The sequence below is a fragment of the Haemaphysalis longicornis genome, unplaced genomic scaffold (assembly GCF_048455015.1).
Source record: "Haemaphysalis longicornis isolate Haplotype H1 unplaced genomic scaffold, Haemaphysalis longicornis Haplotype H1 scaffold_6, whole genome shotgun sequence".
NCBI lineage: Eukaryota > Metazoa > Arthropoda > Arachnida > Ixodida > Ixodidae > Haemaphysalis > Haemaphysalis longicornis.
The window spans coordinates 208948732-208969322 of NW_027526407.1; the positions used below are offsets into that span (position 1 = coordinate 208948732).

Genomic DNA, 20591 nt, shown 5'->3' on the forward strand with positions numbered 1-20591 from the left:
TGTGACTGGATGACTGGAAAGGTAGCCGGTCAGCCATTAAATCATTTTTAGAGAGCATTTTTAGGGCAAATTCTTCGTGATTTTTTCTAGTATTTCGGGGTTGTGCCTCACATACTCGACGTGCTTTAACACCGATGTCGGAACCGTGGCGTTTGCGAGTAGATGTGCACGGCCGGCCCAGGAGGCTTAAAGGGATACTGACACAAAATTTTGAAGGCCAGATAACTTCGGAGATAGATTGGTGTAACCACACATACATCATCTGCAAAATATTTGCGGGGAATACGGCCTAGAACATATTTAAAATTAATTTTAAAGTGTGCGAAACGCAACCGAGCAGCCAGCAGAGGACCTCGCGCAATCGACATCCCCCGGTTATTTTGTAAATAAACAACATCCAAACACGTGACGAGTTTGTGTTTGTTGCTTCCTCACCGCCGGCGTTTTTCGCCTGCTCACCGCTCCAATCGGAGGGCGGGGCTTCTGCTGTCGAGAATGAACGACCCGATCACTGGCGGCGGAGGCGCCGTGATTTCGTCTGCTCATCGGGCAGCTGGCCGCGACCAATGTTCTACAGCGATTCCAGGCACTCTATTTTTATTACTTTTTATTTGCATGGAAAGCCCACTGAGCGAGCCGCACGGTCGCTGAGCAGACGGCGGCCACGGCCGCGAAGTGGCGCAGGCCGGCGCAGGTAGCTCCAGCGTTAGCTTGTTTCCGCTTCGCGAAAAGGCACTCAAGTCCCAAACAAGGCAGTACATACGAGAAAGGAGTTAATTATGCGATTGCGAATTGCATTAAAAATCGTCATCGGCACCGCTTACGAGAGCGGCAATCGAATATCCGCCGCAGTGCTAAGCCGAACACATCTGTAGTCGGACCTGTATACGCGGACCGGCTGGCTGCTCCCGACCCGCGTCTTGCCACCCATAGTCTCGAGCGTCGCGCGTCGTTCTCTAGCCCCGGCAGCATTTGCACTCGCACGCATGCGGGACGTCCACGGTCGCTGTTTTAATTAAGCGGCTCACGAGATCAGTACGTGGGGGCATTCGCAGAAACTGCAGGCGAGGCGGATTCGACAGTGCTACGGCAGCTCTGCTCTGTGACATCCGCCCGACGGTCACGTGGTCAGCTTTGTTCACACAAAATCCATCGTTTCGCGGAACCCGCTCTAACCGAAACTGCGACTGGCCGCATTGAAAATGCCTCTAATTAAACAACCGCCGTATACGCTGAAGCAAATGAGGTTTCTGCGGGTGATAAGTAGGTCACTAGCTACTTTTCGCAACAAAAAAAACAAGATGCAAAATTTTTGTGTCAGTGCCCCATTAAATTCACAAACAAGCCCCAGGAGCCTACAGCGCATGACGGCAAGTCGTCAAAGAGAAAACAGTTTTTCGCCCCTATCGACGATATTACCACCGAGATACGACGGCGATTTGGACAGCCTGGCATGGAGCAGCCGTTCAGCCTCGAGCACATTTTGACTGGCGCCACTCGAGGTCCAAACTTCGCGGGAAACGATCTAAGAGCTTTTAGGAGCCCACGCTGCACATTTTGACATCAGCAGGCCTTCAGCGCGACGCGTGAACCTTTCAATGCTCCTGCGTGACGAAGAACCGGCGGAAAGTGAACGCCGTTTACAGATTCAGCGGGGGAAGTGTGCAGATAAGAATAAGATGGCGGACCAGGTTCTCCTGTGCCTGCAACTCGTGTTTTCTGTGACTGCTTCACCTGTTTCAGGAGAGCGATCTTTCAGCGGTTTGAGGTGAGTAAAAATATGATTTGCGCCCCCTAACGACGCAGAAGAGCCTGACACACCTTCTCCTCCTCCGCGTGCACAAAAAGAGAGCCGGAGAACTTCATGCCGTTACGGAAGAGTTTGTGTCGAGACTGGTAGAACGAACAGCAACGTTCGGCTTCCTTTGACAACCTCTCCTGCCCAACGCCCTCTCGTCGTGCCAGCCACGAAGCCAGCATATCTGCGATAATGGCTTTGTAGCTAGCGCCTACCTTCTTGTCTACTTGTATCAATCGCAATTATGCACTTGTGTCAGTTCACATTCGCTTAACGGCGGGGGCGAATTTATAAACATTAATGATGATTTTTTAACATCGGAGGTGTTGAATCTGGCCTTAAAGGGACCCTAAATAGCCTTCCGAAATACACCGTTTAAATCGCGCAATCGCTAGAGTACCCCTTCCCGACAAGGCATACCAAATATTACACTTATGCGTAAAGCAGGGGCCGCACAAACACGCAAAAAAAGCCGTTTATTTCTTTCTGTCTTTACCTACCGCTTCCTCACCGCCATACAGCCTCGCTCTGACGTAGGTCTGTATCTGAAGCTGCCTCTATGCCGCACGACGCACTGAACCAACTCTACGGCGCGGCTTTGGTGGGTTACTTGAGATGCTGTAGCCAGTCAGCGTTCCCGGCTCTGGGGGAAACGCGGGTGCGGTCCCGGCGAGTGGAGCTCTGGAACCTGCGGCACAACGTGTCTTAGTAGGGACGAACGCGCTATATCCACCACTTAACTAAGCTCTTTTAACGGATAGCGAGGATCGACATTCATCCCTACTAAGACACGTTGTGCCGCCGGTTGCAGAGCTCCACTCGCTGGGACCGCACCCGCGTTTCCCCCAGAGCCGGGAGCGCTGACTGGCTACAGCATTTGAAGGAACCCACCAAAGCTGCGCCGTAGAGTTGGTTCAGTGCTTCGTGCGGTATAGAGGCAGCTTCAGATACAGACCTACGTCAGAGCGAGGCGCGGCAGGTAAAGAAAGAAAGAAATAAACGGTTTTTTATGCAGAAATGAATTATAGTCGGGGGTTGTCGTGCGTCCCTTGGCCGGCGTGCGCAGCGCGTCTGATGATGATTGTGACATGATGCTCCTAGGGATTGGCCAACCAAACAATCCATCACGAGATAGCTTCGCGTTCAACCACCATCGTCATCTTCCCGTAGGGGAACCGCTGAAGAAGAAGAAAGAGAAGAAGACAAAGCTGCGAAGAGGAGGGCTGCGTGAGTTTTGGCTACCGTTATACTCCTCGGCCGGCGCATCTTCCCGATCTGAACCCGGTCGAAGAGCGGCTCATCGCGTCTCGACTCCCCTTCGTGAGCATCAGGCGGCTGACTCGAGGCAACGGGCAGTTTGGAATCAAGGGACAGGCGGTGAACGTGCCCATCGACGTATCGAAGGTTGTGCGGTGCCTTCCTCGCATGGTGCCCGAGGACGTTCCGTTCGACGTCACATCAAGCGGAGGCTGATGAGTCCGGCAACGTACAAGCGCGGGTTGGTGAAGCGCAGCAACATCCTGGTTTGGCTCAAGCACCTAGAACACACCCCGCTGTATCGCGCCATCAACGTTCGGGTCGATTGGAGTCGGCTCGATCACTTCGATGACGGCGGCGAACGAGATGAACCGCAGGAAGACGACGTCGATGATGCTGACGGTGAGTTCGAAACGAATCCCGACGACTTTGACGTGAACGATCCTCTGCAGTTGGCGGTTGCGTTCAACGCGGTCTCGAAGACGCTTCTAAATGACGGGTGTGGGAAACGAAAAAAATAAATGATTACGCTCACACTCTCGCCTCTCTCTTCGCCATTAATCGCATCACACTCATCGGTGCACCCAATGCATTTCTGCATCCTCACAATCCCCCTCGGGGAGGTGCGGGGATTTTTTTTGCGTGTTTGTGCGGCCCCTGCTTTACGCATACAGATTTGGTATGCCTTGTCGGGAAGGGGTACTCTAGCGATTGCGCGATTTAAACGGTGTACTTCAGGAGGCTATTTAGGGTCCCTTTAAGGCCAGATTCAACACCTCCGATGTTAAAAAATCATCATTAATGTTTATAAATTCGCCCCCGCCGTTAAGCGAATGTGAACTGACACAAGTGCATAATTGCGATTGATACAAGTAGACAAGAAGGTAGGCGCTAGCTACAAAGCCATTATCGCAGATATGCTGGCTTCGTGGCTGGCACGACGAGAGGGCGTTGGGCAGGAGAGGTTGTCAAAGGAAGCCGAACGTTGCTGTTCGTTCTACCAGTCTCGACACAAACTCTTCCGTAACGGCATGAAGTTCTCCGGCTCTCTTTTTGTGCACGCGGAGGAGGAGAAGGTGTGTCAGGCTCTTCTGCGTCGTTAGGGGGCGCAAATCATATTTTTACTCACCTCAAACCGCTGAAAGATCGCTCTCCTGAAACAGGTGACGCAGTCACAGAAAACACGAGTTGCAGGCACAGGAGAACCTGGTCCGCCATCTTATTCTTATCTGCACACTTCCCCCGCTGAATCTGTAAACGGCGTTCACTTTCCGCCGGTTCTTCGTCACGCAGGAGCATTGAAAGGTTCACGCGTCGCGCTGAAGGCCTGCTGATGTCAAAATGTGCTGCGTGGGCTCCTAAAATCTCTTAGATCGTTTACCGCGAAGTTTGGACCTCGAGTGGCACCAGTCAAAATGTGCTCGAGGCTGAACGGCTGCTCCATGCCAGGCTGTCCAAATCGCCGTCGTATCTCGGTGGTAATATTGCCTCGAACCATGCATTGGGTTTGTTTATTTGTGTTTTGCTTTTACCGGCCGGCTGCGCCGGTCTGTCTTGTCTCCGTGCCAAGGGAAGCGCATGTTCCATTCTTTCTTTCTGTGCCGCATGTGTTATCTGTTCTGATAGGGAAAGCATTCCGATCTAACGTGAACATCCCGGAATAATCTTCTTGCATCTACAATGTTCTCGATGCGAATCGACGGTTCCAGAACCACGCGCGCCGAAAGATAAAAAGCCTGCAGAGCAGACGCCGGGGCATTCGATTCTGTGACGCTCGCTGACGCAAGTCACTTTGTTGACCGCTGCTTCGCCGCCTCTATATTCTTTTGAGTTGTTAGGGGAGCACAAGTTCGCTCCAATAAACTTGTTTCTCCTGCAAGACAACTGCGTCATCCTTGGCTTCGTGACAATATGGTCAATAGAGGGCGAAAAACTGTTTTCTCTTTGACGACTTGCCGTCAAGCGTTGTAGGCTCCTGGTGCTTGTTTGTGAATTTAATGGGGCACTCACACAAAAATTTTGCATCTTGTTTTTTTTTTTTGTTGCGAAAAGTAGCTAGTGACCTACTTATCACCCGCAGAAACCTCATTTGCTTCAGCGTATACGGCGGTTGTTTAATTAGAGGCATTTTCAATGCGGCCAGTCGCAGTTTCGGTTAGAGCGGGTTCCGCGAAACGATGGATTTTGTGTGAACAAAGCTGACCACGTGACCGTCGGGCGGATGTCACAGAGCAGAGCTGCCGTAGCACTGTCGAATCCGCCTCGCCTGCAGTTTCTGCGAATGCCCCCACGTACTGATCTCGTGAGCCGCTTAATTAAAACAGCGACCGTGGACGTCCCGCATGCGTGCGAGTGCAAATGCTGCCGGGGCTAGAGAACGACGCGCGACGCTCGAGACTATGGGTGGCAAGACGCGGGTCGGGAGCAGCCAGCCGGTCCGCGTATACAGGTCCGACTACAGATGTGTTCGGCTTAGCACTGCGGCGGATATTCGATTGCCGCTCTCGTAAGCGGTGCCGATGACGATTTTTAATGCAATTCGCAATCGCATAATTAACTCCTTTCTCGTATGTACTGCCTTGTTTGGGACTTGAGTGCCTTTTCGCGAAGCGGAAACAAGCTAACGCTGGAGCTACCTGCGCCGGCCTGCGCCACTTCGCGGCCGTGGCCGCCGTCTGCTCAGCGACCGTGCGGCTCGCTCAGTGGGCTTTCCATGCAAATAAAAAGTAATAAAAATAGAGTGCCTGGAATCGCTGTAGAACATTGGTCGCGGCCAGCTGCCCGATGAGCAGACGAAATCACGGCGCCTCCGCCGCCAGTGATCGGGTCGTTCATTCTCGACAGCAGAAGCCCCGCCCTCCGATTGGAGCGGTGAGCAGGCGAAAAACGCCGGCGGTGAGGAAGCAACAAACACAAACTCGTCACGTGTTTGGATGTTGTTTATTTACAAAATAACCGGGGGATGTCGATTGCGCGAGGTCCTCTGCTGGCTGCTCGGTTGCGTTTCGCACACTTTAAAATTAATTTTAAATATGTTCTAGGCCGTATTCCCCGCAAATATTTTGCAGATGATGTATGTGTGGTTACACCAATCTATCTCCGAAGTTATCTGGCCTTCAAAATTTTGTGTCAGTATCCCTTTAAGCCTCCTGGGCCGGCCGTGCACATCTACTCGCAAACGCCACGGTTCCGACATCGGTGTTAAAGCACGTCGAGTATGTGAGGCACAACCCCGAAATACTAGAAAAAATCACGAAGAATTTGCCCTAAAAATGCTCTCTAAAAATGATTTAATGGCTGACCGGCTACCTTACCAGTCATCCAGTCACAAATGAACACTGGCGTGCTTCTATCTTGCCACACCAACCACAATGTGCCTCAAAGAACGCCTTTACCTTAGAGGAACGCCAAAGTGTGTGTGGCGCCGGTGGGACCTCTGGAGACAACTACCTTATTAAGAAAAATCTGAATATAACGTCGTTGGATTTATTACAACTGATTTGTGATGCCTTCCCCAATCCATTTTACCTCACCTACCCACAGGGCATTTTAGGCTACTCTGTAATAAGTAAATAATTCATTTAATCTGTTCGATCGAATTAGCGTGATGGTGAACCCGAGGCATTTAAGCTTACGTACATGTTAAAGTGGGCTAATATTTATTAACCTAAGCACTATTATTTTGTTAGATACTGTTATGCAAGACGATTTATGAAAATTGATTTTCATGTCCGACGTGATGCCCCAGCAGTACATTGCTTGCAGGCATTCGCTTAGCAACACTTCATCCTGATAATTGCTGACGCTACAGTATAGAACGCAATCATCCGCAAGTAGGCATAGTTCAATGTTAGGCAGCCCGTCATTTGTAGCATTTGTATATACATATAAAATAAAATTAATCCTAAAACCGAACCTTGCAGCACACCAGTGAAAACAGGTCTAGTTTTAAGGTATGCATGAATACATTTCACAATTTGTGTGCTAACTCCAAGTTTATACGATTTCTGAAGAAAATTTAGTGTTGGACACCCGATCAAAAGCCATTGAAAAAGAAATTGCGCCGACAGAGATTTGCTCCTTTTGGCTAATTGCGATGCCAAAAGCATGACAAACTTCAAAAATCACCGTCACTGTAGAGAAGCAATGGCGAAAACCATGCTGCTTGCTGTAGAATAAGTTATTTTCAATTCCTTCAACTAAATGCTTGGATATTATGTGTTCTAACATTTTGCACTCTGTCCATGTAATGGAAATTGGCCTGTAGATTTGCGGGACTAAATTATTGCCGGCTGTAAAAAAAATTCAATCTGTGCAATAAGTCAGCCTTGTGGCACACATTTAATACGTAATGACACCGCACTAAATTTACTTTTGAGGAAATATCATAACCTTCCTAACGCCAGCTGCGACTCACAAAAGCCGAATTTCTAAACACACTTGCTCCACAAACGGTATCCGTGTTAGAGCGTGAGTGCTAGCACATCGACGTAATGCCTGTCCATAAAGGCGCACGGGATTCCACTAGGCGGAACCGAAATCATTTCGACTTCTTGAAAGCCCCAATGCTACAGTTAAGCAAGGGTGGGAAATAGCAGGCGAGAAAGCCGATAAAAATGAGGTCGCAGAGTGTGGAAAGAAACAGATAAAACTCGAAAACGCAGGGAGGACAAGGAGATGCTTGAATAGTGAAAGGCTTTCTCTCGGATTGTGATATAGGAGTGGCCATATGGTACCTCACTTCATCCCGTTTTGTAACAGCTTGATATTTTAGAGAAAGATTTGGTGTTGAATTACGCCGCGATATCGGTCTAGCTTTCCTTAAGAGCGTCAAGAAGACAAGAATGAGCCAAGCGCGCGCGCAGCGCAGGGCAAGCGACATGCCGATGGCGGAAACGTTACATCATGGCAAGCAAGCGTCACCGCATGAGCCGTTCTGAGCTTTTAATCTCAGTGGCGACTCGACGACATCTCATTGTGTTTAGGATAACCCTCTCTTTTCCTGCCTTTGCTTCTCTCGTGCGAGAAACACCGCCCACTGGGCTGGGGGTAAGGGTGTGCCAGTGCTTCCCTTGCCATCTGACAACGGCAGGGTACCGGTTGGCCACCGTATATAAGCGAGCCCCGAAGGGGACGTGGCATTCTCTACCGGACAGTGTCCACACCACCAAGAATCACCATGAAGGCCGTCTTCATCCTAGCCCTTATCTGCGCGGTTGCCTACGCAAACGATGAAGAGCCACAGGCCCAGGAACAGCAAGGGGAGCACTCCCAGCACCCCCACCACCACCACCACCACCACCACGGACACCACAACCACTCCGTCTGCCGTGAGTTCCGTACCGTCCATTCAGCCTAGGTATTTTCGTCGTTCTGTTCCAGGAAGGAAAAATGCCTATACAGTAGCCATTGCGTGCAATGTCTAATAACTTCTGAAATTGTGAAAGAAGTTGTTGTGAACGGATAACGTTGCGGGTACGAGTAAAACCCGCAGACTTCATTGAAGCTTTTCAACGTACCAAGGCTCGATAAACTGATCCAGGAGCTGTAGTGCCTCGTAGGTTAGCGAGCTGTTCCACGCTAATCTACGCAGCACGACGAAAACCGAATCTTCGAAGACCGCGCTGTACAGTATAATTGCTATAGTAATTCTGTGAACCATGCATTTCCCGCACGTTAATGTCATTATAGCAAATGGTAGTGGAAGTTTTCGCATCCGAAAACTTTGCTGACGTCACACCCATGCCGCGAAAAACGATTCACACATGGCTTCCTAATCAGGTGGAAACAGGATACGTTACCCTTGTCGAAATCGCTCCACGCATAGGCTTATGGTTGAACACATTTTAAGGAATGCAAGTACAGCCCTAAGGTTTATACAGCCCTATTCACACCTTTATATATCCAGCAGAATATGCGTCAAGTAAGAGTACGAAGCTCAATGTACGCACGAGTTCCTGGAAAGCGTCGTTATATCAATGCCAACAACGGCACGAAACACATTCAGTATACAGCGATTTTGTTAAAAGCAGCGGGAACAGAGAGTCGCGGGTAGCGCGAAAAAAGCTATGTGAAGTTTCCAAAAGACACAAATGACAGTTGTAGCTTTTGCCTAATATTGGCAAAACGAGCGAAAGATAGGACGTAGACACGAGGCAAAGAAAAGACAACCCATAGACTTTTTTTTTTGCCTCGTATCTGATTCTTATTTGTCGCTGATTCTCCCGACCATTAGCATGAACCATTGCCAAGCAACCTACACATTCGGTCTGTTTAAGGGTTTTCCGACGGTGGGCTAAGTATTCCAGATCAATTTAAAACTGATTGATTTGATTGATTATGAGGTTTTATCGCCGACGCATCGTAGGCGATGAGGCGCGCCGTATGTAGGGCTCCAGATTAATTTTGACCCCCTGGGGATCCTTAAAGTGAGCCGAAATGTTGAACACGTGGGCATTTTCGCTTTTCACCTCCATTAGAAAAGCGGCCGCCGTGGCCGGAAATGGAACGCGCGTCCATGGGATCAGCAGCATAGCGTCTTAGCCATTCAGCCATCGCGGCGGGTTCAACTTAAAACGGTTTGTTAGAAATCATTTTGTCCCGAAGAAGTACTTTGTGAGTTCTGATTTCCTCTTTACTGTTGTGACGATGAACGCACAAATTCGCTACAAAGCAGATAATACATTATGACTCCCCAGGATTTTTTTTTTTGCTTCTTAAACCTCAATGACCACTCACTGAATGCAATAGAGAAAATCTGACCAATATTGAAGTGAGCTGTGCGATTTGTTTTAGAAATGAGTCCTGCACTCTGACATCCATTAGTACTCATGTCATGCTTGCATTGTGTAACGTCACATTTTCCAGTGAAATAGTATGCAGAGCTTTGCCGCTGGCCCACTTAGCCAGTTTCATTGCAACGGTTGGTCGTGCGTTTTGAGGACGCATACCCGCGGCCGTTTTAGATTGTGTACGCGGCGAACACACATGTCTCACATAGCTCACGTAAATGGTAATTATGAACTAGGCTAACACTGAGTGACGATAAGACTGTGGTAGCATAGAAGTCCACTGCAAATAAGTGGGAGCGTCACTGTAAGGGGTTGTCGACGGAAGTACAAGGAAGCTTTTAGACGGCTTTTCTTTCTAATTATTGAAGTAAATTTGGCCACATTTTACGAATGTCATCACAAATACGATTCCCTAAGGGCTGTTTGTGGTCAACCGAAGCCCTGGTTATCCCCTCACCTTTTGCGGGCGACCAATCGCGCAACGGAAGCAACCAATCCAAACAGCTATTGTGATATCTCATGTGCAGATAGCTTTGTGAATCTGCTGCGTAAAATTGCCTACGGCTGCTACATAACGACGCAACCTATTAATCTCTTTCATTCATTGAATGCACCCACCTTCAAAAAAAAAAAAAGAAAACAAGGATCAATTTTTTGGTTTCATCAGTAGTGATCACTTTTGTGGAGGCGATTCCCTGCCGCGGCGGCCGCTTTTCGAATGATGTCGAAAAGCAAAAACGCCCATGTGTTCGAGATTGCGGCGCGGGTTAAGGATCCCCAGGTGGTCAAAATTAATCCGGAGCTCTCCACTACGGCGCTCCTCATCGCCTGCTTTGCGTCGGCGCGTTAAACCTTACAATAAATCAAAGCAAGCTGTTTAGAGATACAGGCTACGGATTGAAGTGCCTGCGCTACAAACGGATTCGAGGAAAAATTCGATGGCGGTGCCGCGCAAACTAAACCTTGAGCTCCCTTCTGCACAGCATCGTGTTATCACGCAGGAAATGTTGGTATACTCGAGAAGCAGAAGTGAAACTGTGCGGCATGATTCTTCGACGCTGATTTGCCTCCCACCGTGGAAACGTAGGGAGTCTGGGAACGTTGCGTGATAAGCCAGTTTGTATCGATCCAAGATGATCTGACGGCTTACTCTTCATTGATTTGATTTATTCTAAGGTTTAACACGCCGACGCAACACAGGTGATGAGGCGCGCCGTAGTGGAGGGCTCCGGATCAATTTTGACAGCCTGGGGATCTTTAGCGTGAGCCGAAATCTCGTATACACGAGCGGTTTCGCTTTTCGCCTCCATCAGAAAAACGCCGCCGCGACCGGGAATCGAACTCGCGTCCTTGTGCTCAGCAGTACAACGCCTTACCCACTAAGCCACGGGCGCTTACGGGGCGGGTGCTTACTCTTCATTGTAAACGGCGTTTGGCGAAACTGCAATTCCAATACGTTTCAAAACACCTGTCGTTCGGAAGACAGAAAACTCCCACCTCCCCTCGCGGGAACCCCTGTGTAGATGCGACGCATAGGCGGAGCGGCGGAGGGACCGCGTTTTATAGCGCGCATAACGTTGAGGGGACTGCGTAAGCCGGTCCCAGTCGATGACGATGTTGGCGTACTTGGAAAGCGGCGTGGACTCTAGGTGTTTGAGCCAAGCGTGGATGTTGCTTCGCCGGAGAACGGCACACCGGTTGTATGCGCAGCGCGCCCGAAGGAGAGGAAACCGCGGAAGAGAGAGTACTGCACATGCGCCGGCCCCAGCGCGTCTGCCGCGGCTATGACGCAACGTGCCGTGGCAACGTGCCGCGGCTATGACGCAACACAATCCAACAAAATCCACTTTAATCCAATCCAAACCAAATCCAATCCAACCGAATCCAAGCTAAGCCAAGCCAATCCAATCCAATCCAATCCAATCCAATCAAATCAAATCAAATCCAATCCAATCCAATCCAATCCAATGCCCCTCGCGAGAGAGTGTTCGTTATCGGAGAGGAGAGGGGGTGAGCGGCGGAGAGCGCAGCTCGCGCGGCGAGGAGAATGGCAGAGGGGTGGACAACGCCGACAACGACGACGACGACGGCGGAGGGACAAGGCGAGTGAATCAGATGCTCTGCATCTAAAAAGGACGGTACATTTACAGAATACAGGGGCGGTATTCTGAAGTTTTTGCCCGTTTCGCGTCCATTTCAATAGCGTCCATTTTGAGCGAGCCATGATTGGTTAAAAGCGAACACTCGGATGTGGCGCAACCCAAACACTGCCAAGCTACTCCGCTGAACCGCAGTTTCTCGGAGCAGACGATTTTTCATCGCCTTATTGTTGGCTCGCTCGCAGAACAAGAGGTAAATAAGTAATGTTGACCCGTTCGAAGTTCCTGCACCAGCATTCCGCCTTTCGCATAGGACTGTGTGGTGGCTGTGTGACGAGCTGTGAGGCGAACTTGCCCGGCGGCACCATGATGTCAGTGTCGAGGACGAAGGGATATGCCCTTTGTTTCTTCGCTACCGGTAGCTTTCAGTCAGCCGTCGGTAACGAAGAAACTATATCGCTGTCGCAGCCCTCCGTCAGCCGGTGCATCTACGCCGTCGATATCACAGAGTGAAATATACGACCGTCTGCGATCTTGATAGCTGCCGAACAGATGACCAAAATTTCACAAGAACTCAGCATTAAATTTATAAATTTTATTTGGTACTTTATGAATACGCATACCAGCTTAACGTTCGTAGACATGACGCGAAGTAGAGATGTAGCTAAGAAACAAAAATTCCGACCACTCCCACATTTTTTCACTCAGAGAGTACCACAGGAATTCCGACGCCGTAACGAACCATTCGAGGGTCTGGTAAAAGCTCGCGTCAGTATGCCGCAAGGGCGTCGATGCCGACATACGTAACAGGTTATTGTCTTGATACACAGTCGTTGTGACGGACATAAAAATCGTGGTCCAAGCGCGAAAAAATAGAACAGTCGTAGCATTGTTTACGCTTTACTACCACAGGAAACATCTGCCTGCAGCTTCCATCTTTTGGCATTCGTCGCCTTGTGGTAAAAATTTTCAACTGCGTAATATAAAAATCTTGTCATGTTTCAGCTTCCAAACTACGTTCAAATAAACACATAAAAATAGTTTAGATCTTTTTAGTTGTTTAAAGTGTGTTTACGAAAACTGTTGCGCAAAATTTAACCCAGAGCCCCCTACAACCGTAAGCTTACGTCACGATAAGCGTTTTGCGTCCGTTTCGTCGTGACGTAAAACGCTAAACGCACGCAGACCAATCCCCTCACTTATTGTGTTGGCGGGCCTCCGAGCAGTACATGAACCAACGTCTTCGCCGCCATTGGAGGGCGAATAAAGTTGCATTCATTTATTTAAGCATTCATTCATTCATTGATAGCAACTGCGAGTCACTTCATCTAGAAAAACGCGACACTTTACCCTTCGTGCTCCATACATATTATGCGTTTAGCAACGTTTCTCGTGCTAGCCAGCTGTGCTTCGTATGTTGACCGAGGTTATAAGAATTTTCTGAAAGGCTTTGGCAATGATTTGATCTGTTAACTTCCATCCCCACTCAAACTTCTTTTGAAGTGAGCAGCACAATACTGCAGAGTTGGAAATCATAAAAAAAAAACAAGTACGACAAGCTTGACACGCCTGAAGACATTCGTTGTTCACACGAGCATTGCTTACTCGACTGCTTCAAAAAGTACATTTGGCTTTATTATACTTATAGTGCGGGGAGTGCCGATTAGTGAGTCGAAGGGGGAACCCCGTTTCAAGCGATATCTAGGCGGGATGTGTGTGCGTGTTGACATGACTTGGTTCTTATGTGCCAAAATAAAATTTAATGAAACAAGTGAGCTACAAACTTGTTGTTCGATCCCATTTCGGGTAAAGTAGCAGTAAGTCGTTCGTGGGGTGTTTTTACGACCACTAAAGTTCGTTTTTCTAGCGAGAAGTGGTCATTTGCAGCACATGTCGCCTTTACCCGCAAGCATGACTGCCCCGTCTTAAAAATCGGCTGGATTAAGTCGGAAGCATGCGAGCTGGAAGAGTACAGAAGCGCCGGTGGACGAGGCCACCATGACAAGGAGGACAGCGTGCCACGTAAGGCACGGAGGAGTGTGTTGTATAGCGGGGGAGTAGGCACAAAGTGATACACACGACGGCCAATGTGAAAGCTGGTGCGATTAAGAAATAAAACGCAAAAAAAACAGAGAAACGCTCATCGGCCTCCCATCCTTGGAGAAGAACACGGGAATTAATGAACGCTGCCGAGTCATGGCCGCGGCATGTACTCGGTAGATATATCCAGCTGCCAATCACGAGCACACCGCTGGTCGGGGTTAAGACGCAGCGAGTACCTGGCATGCGCTGAACAAAACCGCCAAAAGGGCGTTGGCTAGGCGTGCCCATTTTGGCATGAGCATATCCCGCGTTCACGAAGTGAAGCGTCAATATTATTTGTTTCAATAACAGAGCTGGAAGATGGACCTCTCAGTCATGTGCTGGAATGCGTGCAAACACATATAGGCGATGCGGTACGTTCTATTCACCTATTCAATGTACAACGAATATTCCGAAAACAGTGCAAGCAGCATGTGTTTTTGCTTGGTGAGGGGACATGTACTTTCTGTCAGTCAGTATATATTCTTTGTCGTTAATACAACGGAAAGCTGCTGTTTTAGCCTAATAGCTACTGAACAACCCACACCACGTGCTGTGTTACTGCTGCTGGCCCCGATTGTGGCAGAAGTGGTGGGAACGTTCTCACTGGTTTTTACGCACAATTCTCGTAACTTGTAATTTATTGGGAAGTCAGAGAAAGTTGAATAGTCACACGAGCTTAACCCTTTCAGTCACCGTGTCTCCATTAAGGAGACGCGACTTTCTTCGTTGTTTTCCTCGTGAACACGAAAAGAGTTCATGCCGCAGAGCGCTGCGGCTGATGTTCGAAACCAACGGAAGTGAAAGGTAGCACCATGTGATGTGGAATGGCGGAACCGCATTCATAAATATCGTTTCCAAATGGACGCCACCAAGTTTTGTGGGAGCTCCGGTGTGTTGCCGTCCTACGTTCTCTTTTACTGCGGCGTAAATCATTTATAAAGGCTAAAACACCTCTCTCATATCCAGAAATTATTATTTCACCTCCTTGTCTGTAAACTGCCTTAGGATATTTATTATTTTTTATAGGGAAAAGCAGGATTGAGTAATGGTGTCTCCGTAAGAGGACGCGACGCCATTTGCGGAGAGAGACCACTTTTTTTTCTTACCTCTAGACACTTGACACTGCTAAACCTCCAAGTATGGAATTTTTCTGTCGTGAATATAATAATTCGTGACTGAAAGGGTTGATATGCCAAGCAGATATTGCAATTCAGTTCTTGCAATAGAGTCACGCGTTGCAGGATAACCTACGGTATCGTTATTACAGGTTTTATTCTCAAACCCATTCTACACGTACACAAATGGGTAATTTTCCAAGAATAGGTATATGCGGCACGCCGCGGCCTAAGAATATTGGATTGTTCACTTGATTGCTTGCCGTATTTCTTGCTGCCTTACTGAGTGGGACGGTCTGGGAGATGGCAGTTGCTGAAAATTACAGTATCCCTGTGAGGGCATCCCTAGATATTTTTATTCATCTCTGTTTGCATCTGAATTGATTTTTATTGCGAAAAGTTTGACTCATTGATTTCTGGTGGTACGTTATTCTGCATGGTAGAGCAGGAAGAAGGGAAGTAGAAGTTACTTTCTTATAACGCTCAAATCTGTCTCAGTATTGTATAGTTTGCTCTGGTGTACTTCCGTATCCCGTCTGACACAGTGGCTGTTCAGGGAACGACTATAAAAGGGTAATATTAGCCCACCTGGTTGTGAAATGCCATGCGCAGCAAGGTCTTCTAGTTACTAGCAAGCTTAAACACGCTATACGCAAGGAGTGCTCTCGGATTAACCTTGAGATTCAAACATGTTAGGGTGACAGGTTTTAAATTGTCTTTTCCCTCTTAGGTCAAGACAAAGCTGGATCAGGTCCGTGAGCATCTCGACTGTGATTCTATCCTTTGCGGCGTCAGGAAGGTGTGCGCAAGCAATGGAGGCACCCTGGTAAGGACCAACGTAACACTGGGTGGTCGTCACTGAATGTTCCGCATAACAATAAACACCAATGAGTGAGTGAGTGAGTGAGTGAGTGAGTGAGTGAGTGAGTGAGTGAGTGAGTGAGTGAGTGAGTGAGTGAGTGAGTGAGCGAGCGAGCGAGCGAGCGAGTGAGTGTAAGCATTTGTGTATTGCAACTTCAATTGCAGTCTGAATGTAACTCCTGTATTTGACCTCGTACATTGTTTTGGCGTTTCGGTTTCAACATTCTTGCATACGAAACAGCCCCGGTTTGTTACCCTGCTTGAGCACCGATATTCGACAGTTTTGCACTTAATTCAGGGGCTAACCAACCTGCAATATTCAAACAACCCAGTCAAACAACCCGGACTTTCTAGTTAAAATAATCAAAAACCTATTTCTTGTGCATAAATAGAGCAGTGTGTATTCCAAACTCTTAGTTAAATTATCGAGCCCTTCCTGAGTTTCAAATGGTGGAAAAAAATATGAAGCTATTCTCCGTGTTACTATAAGCAACCTATGAGAAGTTTCACAGCCTGGGATGAATAAATTGCACGAAATGCCACGCCGGGATCTCAAATAGCCAGTCCAGATTAATCTTTGAACGGTTGGCGCCAGGGAGCTTTTATTGCACTAACTGCAGAAAGTCGGTTCGCCTGCCCATGACGTTCAACCAAAACTGGCTGATCAAGTTTTCTTTAACTTGAGTATATTCAGTCGCGCGGGATTGTTAAAAGAGTCCGTGTAGCAAACAGTTCTTCGACCGAAGAGAGAGGCAAACCACCAAAACGGATGTCAGAGGTACTCTCTTGCAAAACAAAGGCATTTTTAGGTCCTCCTTGCTGAAAGTTGGGGAAATATCAACATTTCTTCCTGAAAACGTGTGCTATGGTGTTACTGCTAATTACGCTGTTGTATCCCTCTCTCCGCAGGAAGGCAACCGTGGCAACCAGACTAGCGTTTTCACGGTGAGTGCTAGGAGATTACAGAATGGTATAACTTCCAAGCACTGCGCGTGTTTACCTTTCAGTTTTTACTACGGCGTTTTTTCCCAAAAATTACGAGCGCCCAACCACATGCCGTAAAAGAGAGAATATTTAAATCGTAGCATTCATAAAAGAAAGCTTTAGAACCACGGTAAATGTTTGGCGTTATGCGGAAGGAACTGTGTTTCTAAATAACGCAGTTTGATAGCGATTTTGCCCAAGGAAGGGCGCTGTTTCCAACGTCTAATATTGCCCAAATTTCGGGAGTTTAGCGCGCCCAAGCTGCATGTGGCCTATGACGCCCGCCGTAGTGGAGGGCGAAAGATGAATTTTGACCACCTGGGGATCTTTACCGTGCGCCGAAATCTCGACGCAAGAGAGTTTTTGTGTTCTCGCCTCCATCAGAAAAATTGACTTCGTAGCCGGTATCGACCTACGTCCGGGCTCAACAGCTCAACGCCTTAGCTACAGAGCGATTCCGGAGGGTAAATTACGCAAAACTTAAATGAATCACACAGCTGTTCATCTGGGTCATATTACCAGTGTGGGCTATTTTTCAGTACGTTAAAAATTTCTGTCTGCAAAATAAGTGTTTTCAGAGAAGGCAAACTAAATATGTGGGAGGACAATTCTATGCACAACTGTCTCTCACACGGAGTCAGTGATTGTCCGCACCACGGTCAGAAGTAAAGGGTAGGGCACTGTCAGCGCGTTAGCTTATTTATTTATTAATACCTTAAGCATAGCGTTAGGCCTAGTACAAGGGACCTACCACTTGCATTTCAAAATGAAACATTGTTATAACGTTAGCTTTCAAACATTGTAGTGCTAGCCTTAATAGCAGGAGCGTTGAAAGGACGCTTTGCCGGGTGTATACTTGTGCAGTGCAGTAGCCCCGCAATCCGAGCTCAAATTTCTGTTCGTAGTTATCAATGCAGAACCCTAGGATCGCCGAGAAAAACCACTAAAACATTTTCACGTAACGTGGGTCCTCATATGTGCAGGAACATTTCTGTAACTTATGGAGGCTCAGTTCAAGCCCATCTTTGTCTTTTTTTTACATACACACAAAGAAAATTCAGAGGGCATATTTTCACCACGAAAAATGGGTTCATTTGCTTTGAAAAAGAAAAGTTGATTGCTTTCTCTAAATTTATATGAATATTTTGCGTAACGCCACTCATAGCTCTCTGACCTTACTCATCCAACCAGTAGAGTTCGCCATTTCACTTTTTCAGGCAGTCGCAAGACACATTACCCATTAACAGAGGAGATCATTAACGGGGCGCAGGCTGAGTGCCTATACCACTAATGAACACATTGTTCACGTGGTCAAAAACGCCGGTATTTTTAGACTGGGATGGAACATGTTTTTTTTTAACCTTGAAGTAGATGCATTAGTTGCACTTCAAAACAAAAGAAGAATGACTCGAGATCGTTGAGAGTTCTTTGTCACAAGGGATAGCTTTGCAGCTGTAAGGCCTCATATGTTCTTTTTCTTATTTCTTATTCAGCCCGAAGAGAACGCAGAACTTCGCACAGCATTCTTCAGCTGCAGACCTTCTGATGAGGCCCATGCCCACCTCGGAGATGCTGCTCCTTCCACTGAAGCTCCCGCTCATGAGTGAACATTATAGGCCACGGAGCACCTTTAACCTTGATTGATAATGTGAATAAACTTTAAACACAAATACTGTTCCACTTCCTCTGCATTCACACCTGTGAGTTCTTAGCGAACTTGCCAGGAAGGAGCCTGTCCTCGGCTAATGGCCATCCAGCTCTGCCTCCCCTTTTACGTCCAGCCGCTACCAAACATGTTAAATTGTCGTTCAAAAAAGAAAAAAAAAAGAAAGCTAAAAGCCTTGTCCAACGCCCCTGATAACATTAAATGTCGCCATATGTCCGCAGCCTACGTGCTCTGCTTCTATCGGCCAAATTACACTTTTTGCGTCAAAACAGTGCTTAAGCGTATTGTTTCCCTTTCATCATTGTCCTGGTGGGTTTTGGAGACGTCTCTAACGCAGACACACCCGCAAGTCCACAGGATGTAATTCAACACATTGCGAACATGTATATCCACAGAAAGCGTACCTTTCGAAGAGTGGTTATTATAATAAAAATGGACGGACAAACAGTAGAAGTCGGAAGAGGGGAAAATGCGGAAGATCAAACCACACCGGACACCGGTGTACTAATATTGCTTCGGTTCAAGGCATAGCCATGAATACCACCTGTAATTATGTGTTCGTTCCAGCCAAATAATAAATGTTGCGTATACTTCATTCCGCAGTCAACCAAAATGTTACATGCGTTGAACGACACAAAGCACCTGCAAGTAAGTGTTGAGTTGTCTTGTGCCCCAGTCCCCATAAATCGCTTTTCAATCACAAATTCTGAACGGCTCGTAGCCTATCACAATGTTGCCACGGGATTAGTCGGCAGACCACCTCGCTTGATTGGACCTAACCTCAAATTCATCAGTTTCGTACTCACTTACCCTACAGACTCTACATCACCAAAGGGCTTGAGGTCTCTCTAATGAAGCTCATCTCAACGTAATTTGAACATTGTTACATGACGGAGGCGAAGACTCCGCCCCGCCCCGACGACGACTAGTCAAAGGTGAAACTTAAACGATTTGGGGCAATGGAAGAAACAAGGACAGTACAGTCGCGTACTGGCGTGCGAAAACATTGCAACTGAAGCGGACAGAGTTCCGTCTTTCGACCGCACCTGAACAACGCACTGCTAGCTCTTCAAGAAGCCAGCCTCCTTATAGCTTTCACTCCAATGGTTCAGACACACCGAGACAAGCTTCAAAACTGACTTGAACACACTCAAGCGGATGCGCTCTGACCGAGTCACAGAGACATATATGGGCCGTATTATGAGTCCCTCCTCCACTCAATTGGCTCCCTCCACTCCACTAAGGGGAGGATTCCGGCTAAGGGGAGGATTCCGCAATGCTTATGCATGGGGAGATCCAGTTCGAGGACCTTCTTCACTGGAGGCTTGAGTGGAGGAGAGATTCAGAATACCACGGTTAGTCACTATTTCACCTCAAGTGGGACCTGTTCGGGCACCACTTTGAAGCAAGTGGGACCAGTTGAGCTCCCACTTTGAACCAAGTGGTACCTGTTGGGGGACCACTTGCAAGTGGCACCACTTGCAAGTGGTCCCACTTGCCTCAAAGTGGCACCATTTCAGGTCCCACTTGGTGGCAAGTGGGACCACGTCAGATCCCACTTGGAGGCAAGTGGGACCACTTTGAATGAAGTGGGACCACTTCGAAAACCACTTCAAATTTTTGTCTGGGACGTTACACACCGCACACGTTAAGCGCTACACATTACGGCCAGCTAAAACAGCTCCGCTGTTAAAGAATGCCAGGTATGCAATTTATTTTGTTAAGTGTTCCTTTTTCTTTTGCAGGTTTCCTCTGCGTCCCAGAGGATCCTTAGCGTATAGCTATATTGCGAGTGTGCCCCCCCCTCCCCCCTTCCAGCCTCAGGACAGCCCGCAAGTTTCGGAGCGTTTCAGGAATGACCTCCTGAGAAACCCGCAGGATGAGAACCAACACGGATGTACTTTGCGTTCTTAAAGAAAAAAAAAAGGAGAAGAA

The 20591-nt window shown here is 47.9% G+C and overlaps 1 protein-coding gene across 1 annotated transcript; it reads left to right on the plus strand.

The window, feature by feature from the left end:
• The first annotated feature begins 8155 nt into the window (after positions 1 to 8155).
• LOC144141323 (uncharacterized) lies at positions 8156 to 18660 on the plus strand. Its single transcript, XM_077672894.1, has 5 exons — positions 8156 to 8385; positions 14340 to 14401; positions 15876 to 15971; positions 16916 to 16951; positions 18484 to 18660. The coding sequence occupies exons 1-5, from the start codon at positions 8235 to 8237 to the stop codon at positions 18595 to 18597; spliced, it is 459 nt and encodes a 152-aa protein (XP_077529020.1). The 5' UTR covers positions 8156 to 8234; the 3' UTR covers positions 18598 to 18660.
• Positions 18661 to 20591: the final 1931 nt, after the last annotated feature.